The sequence below is a fragment of the Ceratotherium simum genome, chromosome 15 (genome assembly GCF_057802395.1).
Source record: "Ceratotherium simum simum isolate JZ-2026a chromosome 15, ASM5780239v1, whole genome shotgun sequence".
Lineage (NCBI taxonomy): Eukaryota > Metazoa > Chordata > Mammalia > Perissodactyla > Rhinocerotidae > Ceratotherium > Ceratotherium simum.
The window spans coordinates 2,559,098-2,571,913 of NC_141914.1; the positions used below are offsets into that span (position 1 = coordinate 2,559,098).

The 12,816-nt window shown below is 37.2% G+C and overlaps 1 protein-coding gene across 1 annotated transcript in view; it reads left to right on the forward strand.

Annotated features, from left to right (window-relative positions):
- The window catches only part of EPHA6 (EPH receptor A6), a 788,910-nt gene that overhangs the window by 338,834 nt on the left and 437,260 nt on the right, over positions 1-12,816 (forward strand). The window contains 1 exon segment of the mRNA XM_087439470.1: positions 4,634-4,789. Within this exon segment, the coding sequence (XP_087295596.1) occupies positions 4,634-4,789 (156 nt within the window).

Below are 12,816 nucleotides of genomic sequence, written 5' to 3' on the forward strand. Positions count from 1 at the left end.
AAACTTGCCACCTACCAATCTGGAGTGGTGTGCCTGTTTCTTTGGTCTCTTCTTGCCCTCTGTGTGTGGGGCCAGTTTGTGAACTAACAGGTATACTAGCGTGGAAAAGACACAGGTGCTTGGAGAAACTAAACTAGTCTAGGAAGTCAGGAATGACTTTCTTAAGGAAGTGAGACTTGAAAGATGACTAGGAGTTAGCAAGGTGGGTGAGTCATGGGGTAGAGATGGAGACGAGATTTTTCAACAGAGAAAAGGCTCAAAGCAGAAAAAAGAGCATGGTAAATTCACAGAAATTAAAGGAGTCCCTCAGGAATTCATTCATTCACTCACCAAATACTTATAGAAAGCCAAAGAATACCTAGGCCTTAGAGAGACACTTCAGTAAACAAACAGACAAAAGTCTCTGCCCTAATGGAGCATATGTTTTAGAGGGGAATGGCTTAAAAAATTAAACATACCATGTGTCAGATGTTATGTTCTTTGGAGACAGCGAAAAGAGTGGAAGGTAATATAGAATTCTGTGGTGGGAGGCAGCTGGAATTGGAGTTTTAAAGAGGAAATCTGAGAAGTCTTCATTTACCGGGTAACATTTGAACAAAGACCTGATGTAAGGGAGGGAGCAAACCATGCGAATAGCTAGGTGAGAGAGAGTATTAAAGGCCAGGGCATGAGCTTTGGCTGCCCAAGATTCTGAAGGAGGCTGGTATGGCTAGAGAGAGTACCTGACAAGGAACAAGGGAGAACTTGAAAAGCAGGGTCCCAGAGAATGAATAGGGAGTAAAATCGTGCAATACCTGGTGGGCACTCAATAGGGCAAAGGCTTTGCCAGCAGAAATGGAAGGCCATTGGAAGCTCTGGGCCCGGGTACCGTGGTCTCACGAGTGTTCTAAGGTGATCACTATCTGTGGGGTTGAGAATAGCCTGTAGAAGGGAGTGTGAGAGGGGAGTCACTTCATCTGATGTGGTAGGAGTGGTAGAGAGGACCAAACCACCGTGAACTTGTAATCCAAGGTAAATATTTAGTGCTATAGCCCCTGTTTAAAAGTCTTTTAAAACAGGGGCTATAGTAAACAAATTTCTGTGTTCAAAACTGCACCATGGAGTGTGGTAGCCACTAGCCACATAAAGTGATGGGGCACTTGAAATGTGGCTAGTTTGAATTGAGATGTGTTGTATGTGTAAAATACATATCGGATTTCAAACACTTGGTACAAAAAAATCCCTCAAAAAATGAAAAATATTTCAATAGTTAGATTATATGTTGAAATAATATTTTGAATATATTGACTTAAAATATATTATTAAAACTAATGTCACCTGTTTCATTTTAGTTTTTTAATGTGACTACTACAAAATTTAAAATTATGTGTATATGGCTCACTTTATATCACTCTTGGACAGAGCAGGCTTAGAAGAGCAAGCTGTCTGCAGAATAGATTAAAGTGAGCAAGAATGGATGTTGAGAGACCAGTTAGCATATTCTCAAGAACAACTTTGAACATCACTAAGCTATTCTAAGTATTTTAAGAGATGTTCTAAGCATTCTAAGAAAATTCTAAAAGAAGGTGACGAATTAGCTAAAAACACTTCAGATAAGAAATTATTTAAATTCTTGTTTTCTACTTAGCAAAGAAAACAAATAAAAGGTAACAATGTTTTGCTGCGCAAAATTAAGTTATAAGCAGGCTACTTTATATGCTAAACCATGTTTATGGGTGAGATTTGAATGGCTGATAACAGAAAGAAAACGAAATGTTTATAGGTCTGGTCTATGTGTCTTACAGGTTTTATATCTATAAGTATACATCTATAGGTTTTATGTCTTGTGTCTATATGTACATGTAATAAACTTTTAGTGTAGTCCTATAGTGTACACATTCCTAATTAATTTATTTCAAAATAATCTCATTTCAAAAGGTAACTTAAAAAGCCTTTATAATAATAGTTAAATTAACATTGGAATACATAGAATACAAGCTCTCCACTTAAGTTTGTACATTCTCTATAAGTTGGTTGATTTATTAGATTTATAAATATTGTAATAGATTCGATAAAGATATTATTTAAATTTCTAGTTGAGTTCAAAATTTAAATTATTTGCCAAAGTATTACAAATGTATTCTATGAAATATTTTTGGTTTTTTAAACAGCATAATTAAGTAGAAAATGATAATTTTATTGACAAAATATATATAGGATGAATTTATTGAGTATCTTATATTATCTTGTAACTACTATGTCATAAGATTAAATTTAGAAATTAAATATTTTTTAAAGAATATTTTATTTCTGAAAATATTAGTGGGGTTAATTATATATTATGTACATACTCTGAATTTTGACAGGCTTAGAGAAATATTTTGATGATACAGTGTTTTTATTGATTAGCCATATAGTATTACTTAATTTATCAGCAAATTAGAGAAGAGATTGTTGTTATATTTGTGTGTCTCCACTCACAGCTCCCTTGATATTGAATAACCAATTTTTTTTGTGTGTGTGTGAGGAAGATCAGCCCTGAGCTAACATCCAATACCAATCCTCCTCTTTTTGCTGAGGAAGACCAGCCCTGGGCTAACATCCATGCCCATCCTCCTCTACTTTATATGGGACGCCACCACAGCATGGCTTGACAAGCAGTGCGTAGGTGCGCCCCCAAGATCCAAACCTGCGAACTCCGGGCCACCGAGGTGGAGCCTGCGCACTTAACCGCTTGTGCCACCAGGCCGGCCCCCCAACTTTTTAATAGTAGTTTTACTGTACAGAATTGATCCTTTTACTTCTCTTGAATTGCTTGATCATTTATAAAAAGTATTGTTATAAAAGCAAACACAAACTATCAAAAGTAATACAGTTATTGTGCGTGTGTGTGTGTGCCACCTCTCCTGGTTTATGCCTGCTGCAGGATAAGAGTCACTGGTGCATGGTGTACACTAGTAACTAGAATTACAGTCATTCAGATCTGTAGGAGCAGTCATCATCATATGTATAAATGGTTATTTTATTGGAACTCATTTAAGTAGGAAGTAAATTTACCTCAGAAAAAATTAAATGTCATTTTTTTCTCTCTTCTTCCTGAATATATAAGCAGAAGAAACCTTATCAATAGATGCATTATTGTTGAGTTAGGATTCTTGTATGTTTTTAAATAGAACATTTTGTAAAAACATATTGGGTTAAAGTAATTAGTTTGTTAAAACATTTTTTAACTTAATGTATGTCACTGGAAAATTACTCTTCCTTTATTTTGTACAACAGTGTGAATTTATTTTTATTTATTTATCTATTTTTGCTGAGGAAGAGTCGCCCTGAGTTAACATCTGTGCCAGTCTTCCTCTATTTTGTATGTGGGTCGTCGCCACAGCATGGCCACTGACAAGTGGTGCAGGTCTGCACCCGGGAACCAAACCGAACCCAAGCTGCCAAAGTGGAGCGTGCCAAACTTAACCACTAGGTCACGAGGCTTGCCCTAGAACAGTGTTAATTTAGAAAGTGGGCAGCAGTGGTTTCTTTGACACCAGAAACAACTAAGCCCACACCTTTCAGGACCTTGGATGCATACCTACACAGGAGGCTTTTTCTAGATCTTCCATTCCTGTGAAAATGTACACTGCAAATGACAGCATGGATTTAAGCAAAGAGAAAATGAGGTTCAATAAAACATTTCATCACATAACTTTAGTCGTTTATTTTTTGTGAAATTTAATCACTTGCATACAATTTTCATGATTTTTGCCATATGTGTATAGCACATATACATACCCTATTTACTTAATATTTTGTCTACCCACTTTTTAACTTAATTCAAAATTTTTAAATGAATTTATTTCAATATAATAAATGGAAAAACTGCCATAAAAAATAAACGTGTTAAAAATAAAGCACTGTTATCAAACTATAGCTAGATCTTGCCAAAGTCTCTGAGCCTAAGGTCAGCTCTCATTTTTTCCCAAAAAAAAAATTTCACCAGTAAGAAAGGTGTTAAAGATATACCAGCACCACACTGGGACTTTCTCCTTGAGTACTCAGAAGAACTGAGTGAGAAATGGAACATAAATACATTTTCAACAGTGTGATTCCATGTGATTTAATGCCATCTCCCAGAACTACACAAAATCATCTCCCTCACTGCCGGTTGTGGGCATCCCCACACTTTGGTAAGCACTGTTATTTTGCGTCTGTGTGTTGCAGGTATGCTTTTTAAAATTAACAACGTCGGGCCGGCCCTGTGGCTTAGCGGTTAAGTGCATGCGCTCTGCTGCTGGCGGCCCGGGTTCAGATCCCGGGCGCGCACCGTCGCACCGCTTCTCCGGCCATGCTGAGGCCGCGTCCCACATACAGCAACTAGAAGGATGTGCAGCTATGACATACAACTATCTACTGGGGCTTTGGGGAAAAGAATAAATAAATAAAAATTATAAAATTAACAACCTCAGGTAACATGTGAAGTCACCATTGTGTTACTAATTGTGAATAACTAATTTCATCCGTTAATATTAACGTATACTATTGAATTTTCTCTGTATGCGTGACATTGAACTCTGAGATCCAAAGTGTGTATAAATTAAAATATGTTGTACAAATAAAAGACTCTAGCAATAATAACAAAAAATTGTTTTTCCTGTTTTTACAGCTTGCAGACCAGGATTCTATAAAGCATTTGCTGGGAACACAAAGTGTTCTAAATGCCCTCCGCACAGTTTAACCTACCTGGAAGCAACTTCTGTTTGTCAGTGTGAAAAGGGTTACTTCCGAGCTGAACAAGACCCACCTTCCATGGCGTGTACCAGTAAGTGTACACATTTTGCATTTGCAAATCCTATTTCCAGCCCTTTTGGTCTCTTTATCCTAAATTTTTTTAAGTATAGATATATAAAATCCTGTACCATCGATGCCATTTGTCTTTGATAACAGTCAAGGAAGAAGTTTCTCTTTGTTCTCAGCATGGTTACTTTTCAACTGCTTCCAAAGAATGTGTGTATTCGTCAGAATTCACATTGATCCTTGACCTGCAAATCCCAGCACTGGTTTGAGGCCCTGTACATTTTCCCTAACCATAATCTGCCCTTAGGAAGTTAAAGCAGTTTAAGGCTACCTGAGAATTTACAAGCAAAACTTCTGCTCTTTACTTCAACCCTTGACCTTTTTAAGGCACATCAGTTTAGGACCATCGAGTTTACTGTGTGGGGGGCTTCCAGATGGAACTTTAAAAGTCATTGTGCTGGGCCGGCCCAGTGGCTTAGCGGTTAAGTGTGCGTGCTCTGCTACTGGCGGCCCGGGTTCCGATCCCGGGTGTGCACCGTCGCACAGCTTCTCCGGCTGTGCTGAGGCCGCGTCCCACATACAGCAACTAGAAGGATGTGCAACTATGACATACAACTATCTACTGGGGTTCTGGGGAAAAAAAAAAGGAGGAGGATTGGCAATAGATGTTAGCTCAGAGCCGGTCTTCCTCAGCAAAAAGAGGAGGATTAGCATGGATGTTAGCTCAGGGCTGATCTTCCTCACAAAAAAAAAAAATAAATAAAAGTCATTGTGCAGTTGTTATGTAGAAAAAGTTGAGTTATTCTTGACATTTGTCTCTAATGGAAGGTATTTTTGAGTTTGTCCATATTTCACTTGTCACTTTCTCTCCAATTTTTGGGTTGAAGTCAATAGAATATTAAATCTAAATGTGAAGATCATTTTAATGCATGTACTGAGAATTTTAAATTATTTGTGTTCTACTATTGTTAAAGGATTGTGAAATATCTGTACGGTTTTCAAAATAAAAGTGAATATATTAATACATTGTTAAGTTATGCAAAAGTAAATTGTCACCTCTTACAAAGTTATAAAAGTCTTGTTAAATTCATAAATAAGATATTATAGTGAAAATTTGCCCTTATTTTTGATGAATTGGTGCCGAAATGTAGCTTATCTTATGTGATTCCATAGAGGCAAAAATAGATTGAGAATTATGAAATGCCACATATTCCTTAGAGACAATGGAGATATCCAATTTCTTTATATGATGCAGTTGATAGATTTGTCTGCATTACTACAGACTTTAATGTAAAATATTTTTATAGATCACATTTAATAAAAATGTAACATTCATTAGTTGATGTCACTTTTGCTTTCTGATTGTAAGTGCTGAGTGACTACTTTCTTCAGAAAATTGTAGCCTGGGAAATTACTACCTCGATATTTTTTTCCCTAGAAACATATTTTAAACTTATAAATAGGGAAAACAAAATTCTAAATATCATTTCTCACTTAATTGTGGAAATAGTTTTGAATAGCAAAAGCTTGCAATTACTATACATATGTAGTCCTTCCTGCACAGTTGCTGTATATGATTATATTATATTGTGGAGAACAGGCTGCGTCTTAAGTAGATGCTGGTATTTCAGATGGCTGCAGTCCTGCAGGGCAAGTATCCTTCATAGCCTATGTCAGAAAGTGAATGGAGCTTCCTAGCTGAGTGATAGAGGAGAATCTCCTGTTTTTATTTTCTTAGGAGACCATAAATAGACACTTGACAAACTGAACGAATAAACTGGTTCTCCTCAATATAACCCTTCAGTGAGGTAGCAGAATAGGTGATTGGGAAGACTTAGCATTCTTAACAGTGACAGACTAGTTAAGGAAATAAATATGGGATGAACAAAGTCTGTGAGCCTGGTAAACTGGCCAGTCATTGTTGAATCAGATATGTATACTTATCAGCTTAACGTTTATGTTTCTTGGTTTTTTTTTCTTTTTCAAAAAACATTTTCTTGTTCTCATGCTTGGTATTGTAACTTATGTTTTTAAAAATGCCAGCCTGCCTTGGCTATACTAAGTGGAAGCAGAGAAAGGTTTCATTCTGGCCGTGTTGGGCAGAGCTTTAGACAGGGAACAGCGTGCTGTGTTGCCATTGGGGATTAAGAGAGAAATCCCCAAAAAGGTTGAAGCTTTGGTCCTGTGTCCCTAGTCCAGCCCCAGATGGCTCCTGTCTCAAGGCTCCACTCTGCTACTTCCTTGAGAACTTCTTTGCTTTATTTTAGCAAAGACTTAGTGTAGTGTACTAGTAAGTTCACCATCTTTTAGGGCCAAATAACCTGAATGTGAATCTTGGTTTTGGTGCTTACTAGCTATTTAACTTTGGGAAAATTATTTAACCTCTCTTAGCTTCAGTTGCAGCAGTAGGTAATAACAGCACCTACCTCATTCTGTTGTTGGCAATGATGAAATAAGTTAATATTTGAAAGAGCTAAGAACAATACCTAGCACGTAGTAGGTGCTACATAAATGTTTGTTTAATACAGAAGGCTGTTCTCTTATGATTCATTTTGAAATAGTTTCTGATAAGCTAGTATTCAAAGTATTAAATACTTTATACGGTTGCTATTATATTGGGCTCACAGCTTCCATCATTTCCATTCCTACAAACTGAAAAAAATAATGTACTGAATTTTTAAGACCTTTTCACACAATATGTTAAGTCCTGCACCTCTATGCCTATCTGATATCAGTAAAGTTTTTTGAATTATGCTCTAATTAGATGAGAGACCTTAGCAATTATCACAATATATGCAGAAAAAGTAAGGACTATAAACTAAACTCCAAAGTATCATGGCTCCTAAAAATGAGAAGGTCATATTGTTGGGGAAGAAAAATCAGGAAAATGACAAGTATGAGTTCATTGAACAATTAGACTTAAGAAGACCAGGGTAAGTTTACAAGATATAGAACTTTAGAGACCAAGAATCAAGCAGTCAACCTTTCCTGACTTTCATTAACTGCAAACAATAGCCAAATTTGAATAGATACAAGCTCCCTTACCTTCTAGATCATGTATCTATGAATCAGCCATTCTTTATCACCTTTATTCCAATGGTGTGTTGTGGAAATGTCAGAATTTGAGTCAGGTAAACAGTCAAGCCCATCACTTCTGGTGTTTCCTCAGTCTTAGCATTTGAAACTATGCTTTCAGAGAATCTCCCAGGGGTTTAAAAGGAGGCATTTTTTTTCCTTAGTATCAGAGGCAGGGAGATTTTGAATGTATGAGTTTAAAAGCAGATGAAGGACTAAAATATTGGAAATAATAAACCAGGATATTTGGCCAGTAAATGGCCTGGTAGAGAAAGATTTCATAGATGTATATAGTCCTCGGTCATATAAATGGTATGATTATGATTCTAAGGACTCCAGGAAGTCTTCCCCTGCTCCTTAGTGCCATCACCAAACAATAACAACAACTCTTAAAAAACGTGATGTCACTATTAAGAGTTTTATAATTTCTTTGCATTTTCACATAGAGATAAGCGTCTTTTTTTATTTCATAATCTTGAGACATAAATAATGTATATGATTTATTCACATAAAGACTTTTTATTGACTTTATTCTTTTAGAGCTGTTTTAGATTCATATAAAAATTAAGAGAAAGTATAGAGATTTCCCATATACCTCCCTGCTGCCACACATGCATGATCTCCCCCATTATCAACATCTCCCCACCAGAGAGGTACATTTGTTACAGTCTATGAACCTACATTGACACATCATGATCACCCAAAGTCCATAGTTTACCTTAGGGTTCATTCTCCTTGTTGTACATTCTATGGGTTTGGACAAATGTATAATGACATGTACCAACCACTGGAGTATCATACAGAGGATTTTCACTGCCCTAAAAATCCTCTGTGCTCTACCTGTTTGTCCCTCCCTCCCATCAACCCCCAGCAACCACTGATGTTTTTCCTGTCTCCATAGTTTTGCCTTTTCCAGAATGTCATATAGTTGGAATCACACAGTATGCAGCCTTTCAGATTGGCCTCTTTTACTTAGTAATATGCATTTAAGATTTCTTCACATCTTTTCATTGCTGGATAGCTCATTTCTTTTTAGTGCTGAATAATATTCCATTGTCTGGGCATAACACAATTTACTTATCCACTCACCTACTGAAGGACACCTTGGTTGCTTCCCAGTTTTGACAGTTCTGAATAAGCTGCTATTAGCATGTATGTGCAGGTTTTGTGTGGGCATAAAGTTTCGGCTTATTTGGGTAAATACCAAACATCATGATTCCTGGATCATATGGTAAGAATATGTTTAATTTTGTAAGAAAAAGACTGCACCATTCTGCATTCTCACCAGCAGTGAATGAGAGTTCCTGTTGCTCCCCATCCTTGCCAGCATTTGCTGTTGTCAGTGTTCTGGATTTTGGCCATTCTGATAGGTGTGTGGTGGTATCTCATTGTGTTTTCATTTGTGTTTCCCTGATGACGTGTGATGTGGAGCATCTTTTCATATGCTTTTTTGCCATCTGTATGTCTTCTTTGGTGAGGTGTCTACAGAAAGATTTTTAGGTGTCTCAAATGGCTACAGTTAAAAAAAAACATGCCTCGTCTTCAAAGCTAATGGTGGGGGGTGATCTGATCCTTCAGTCTTCCATTGGGCCTGGTTGTAATTGTTAATTTTATTTTCTGACATTTTGTTTCCACTAACTCCTTTCTCACAATCGATGAGTATACTCCTCCAAAATAAACGCCTTGGAAAAGCGTCCTTCATTGGCTGTGGCTTCTCCTTCAGTTTTACTTCAGTTTTTACTCTACTGCATTCAGATTTTTGCTCGTCCCTCTACTGCAATCAGATTATTCTTCCACCACTTCAAGTAAACTGTGTAAGGAAAACTCACCAATGATCTTTGCCATTTTGTGTTAGAAACATTTTTGTCCTGTCATTCATGATACGTAACTCTGTTGATCACTCCGTTTTTCTTGAAACACCTTTTCCCTTTTATTCTAAGAATTGCGATCTCCCCTTCACCTTTTTAATTTTCTGACCATTGTGATTGTCGCCATTGATGGTTTCTCTTCTTTTGCTCACCCATTAAATGTTAATTTTCCTCATTTTCCTTTCTTCTCCTTCTTGTCTTTTCACATGTTCTCATTCTCATGGCTTCAAATATCACCTGAAAATGGATGATGCCCATATTTTTATCCATATTCTGGTATTCTCTCCTAAGGTCCAAAGTCTGCTAGGTAACTGACTATGGGATCTGACAACCCGTATGTCCTATGGAAACCTGCCCACATCTCTGACCTTACGTCACGCTCCCCTTGGTTATTAAACTCAGAGACTTCCAGGACACAAAGCTGGTCCTCAACCTTGGTGCCAGCATTTTCCTGTACTTGAAATGCGCTCCCTCTAGGTCTTCTGATGGCTGCTTTCTTTTTGCCATTCAGGCTCAAATGTCAGCTCTTAGGACAGGCGTTTCCTGACCACCTATTCAAAAATAGAATCCCTCCCAGTTACTCTTTTTTATGTCACATTTTATTTTTTATGGATTGTATCGCTCTCTGAAAATGTCTGACTTATTTGTACACCCACTTGGTTTATTGTCATTCTAGCCACACTAGACTACAACAGCCATAGGATCATAGATATTCCTTCTTTACTGTATCTCCAGCACTAATAGTACCTGGCAGATACTAGGTACTAAATAAGTACTGGATGAATGAATAAATTAATAATTTTAGCTCAACCTAAAAAAGCCAATTTTATTGCTTTCTACTCCAGTCTTCTCATCCACCCCAGCTTGTTTCCTTATCCTGGTGAATCCTCATCTACCTGTGAATCCAAGCCAGAAATCTTAGAGTCATGACCCCTGCCCCAACCTCGACATGTCCACGGAGTCACGAATCCTGTCAATTCTATCTCTTAGTATTTCTTCTATCGATTCCTTCCCGTTAATTCCCAGTCCTGTCCTTTAGTTAAGACCCTCAACTCTCCCTTGGGATAATTTAATAATATTCTAATAAGTCTCCTTCCTTTAGTTTTCCATCCTTCCAAATATTCCAAAGAATTAGAAAGTATTATTTCTAAACAAGAACAAAACCTTGATCATATTCCTACTTCTTCTGCCTAAAGTCTTTCTAAGCCCAACCCCTATTTGCCAAAATTCTAACAGTCAATCTAAGGACTTCCAAAGTCCAGCCCTGGCCCTTCTCTTCCTCTCCAATTTTAACTGTTTTAGGATCTTTCAAACAGTTCTAATATCCAGTTATACCAGCAATATACTTATAAGTTTGGGCCTTCTTGATTTTTTTAAAATTCATTGTGTTCCTTTTGTGTAAACTGCAAAATTTATAAAAGAAATTGTGAATAAGAAATTTAAAATGAAATGCTGAAATGTTTTCTCTAGTATCTTAATTTACTTCATAAACTCTTAACTATTTCTCAGGTGACTCATTAATGTGTGTTCTGTGCTTTAAAGGATGAGCTGGAGGGTCAGTCCACAATATCAGGTCTTGGTCAGTTAGGGTTGCCTCTTACAGTGGTTCAGAGCACAGGAGACCCTGCTGCCTGCCAAGAAGTCTGTCATCAAAATAACTGTCTAAGGCTGTTCCAGGCCAGAGGAGAAAAATGCTCATTGAGGTCAAAGAAAGAAAGGAAAATAAGAGTTACTAAGAAAGTACTTGTCAAGCAGGGAACCCAGAGAGCATGGAAGGATCGAGAGAAATGAAGTGAGGGTCTAATATGTGGATGCATGAAAAGTTAGACAAAATATAATCCCATGGTTACAGGATTTTTACTTTGATGTTTCTCATGTGTTTAAATCAATAGGAGGATTTTTTTTTTAAGCTACTGAACAGGTAGTGGAAGATTAATACATTCAGCAAACATTTGTGTTACCTACTTAGAAAAGTTCAAAACATAAAATGTAAATCATATATGTGGGTGATTCTAATGCACATCATTAAGGATTTCACATTTTTGTCATCTAAATATGTAATTAAGTACCTTGTGAATAAAACAGTCTCTTCCAACTTCCTTCTTAACACACAGGCAAATATCATGTCTCTTTGTATTTGATACACAGTGACAGTGATTGGGATGAAGGTGTAAAAGTTGAAGTTATTTTTGCTGTAAGGCTAACATTATAAAACATAGCTTCTTCATTGCTGGAAAAATTGACCACTTGAGAAAGTCATTATCCTCTCACTCTTATTTTGAGTGGAACAAACAGTGTGTTGAGATGCAGCAGGAGAGATGTTCTTCCCCATTTCAGCTGCCCCCCTCAGGTCCCCACCCCTGGGTGGTACAGGATGCTTACATCCAGGTCCCCTGCTCTGCTTGCTCTCTTTCCTTTTTTCCCCATCTCTTTGGTTCTTTGTCTCTTTCTCTTTCCTAAACTCGTTTTACATCAAGAAAACCATTCTGATTCTTTCCTTTTCCATCTCACAACTGAAATACAAAAGTGCAACTGATGCTTAGGTGGCTCACTGTAAACACAAGGTTGCAGCGACAATTTTGCAGAGGCTAGAGAGGAAGACCCTACAAAGATGGATTTTATTACCTCTAGCAGCCTTGTCTTATTATAGAAAAATAACTCTAAATATTCACTCTGTGAATTGCAATGGTATATTTTTAAAATTAAAATGACCCTTACATTACAGAATAGACACCAGTATGTAATGAATCCCAGTTCCCCAGTACAAATCACTGATGTAAGCTGTCACCTGAGCTTCATGGAGATTCCTAAACACAAATACTTTACTTTTTATTTCAGCCGAGGTTCTCTTACCACATCACCTGGGAGAGGTTCCTCTGTAGGAAGAGATATTAAGTGGTCGTTGTGCTGATGTTGGAGAATTGAGTTACCCCTTGCTGCCAGAGTGAATCTATTCCTGGCTTTTACAGTTGGAATTCAGAGAGAATTGTTCCATTCAGTATCACCTACTTGTATACAACACACTAATTACCAAGAAGCATCCATAATTGGAGAAAGAGAGCATTCCTACCCTACAATGTGGTGCATTTTGAGAAAGGTTTATTAATTT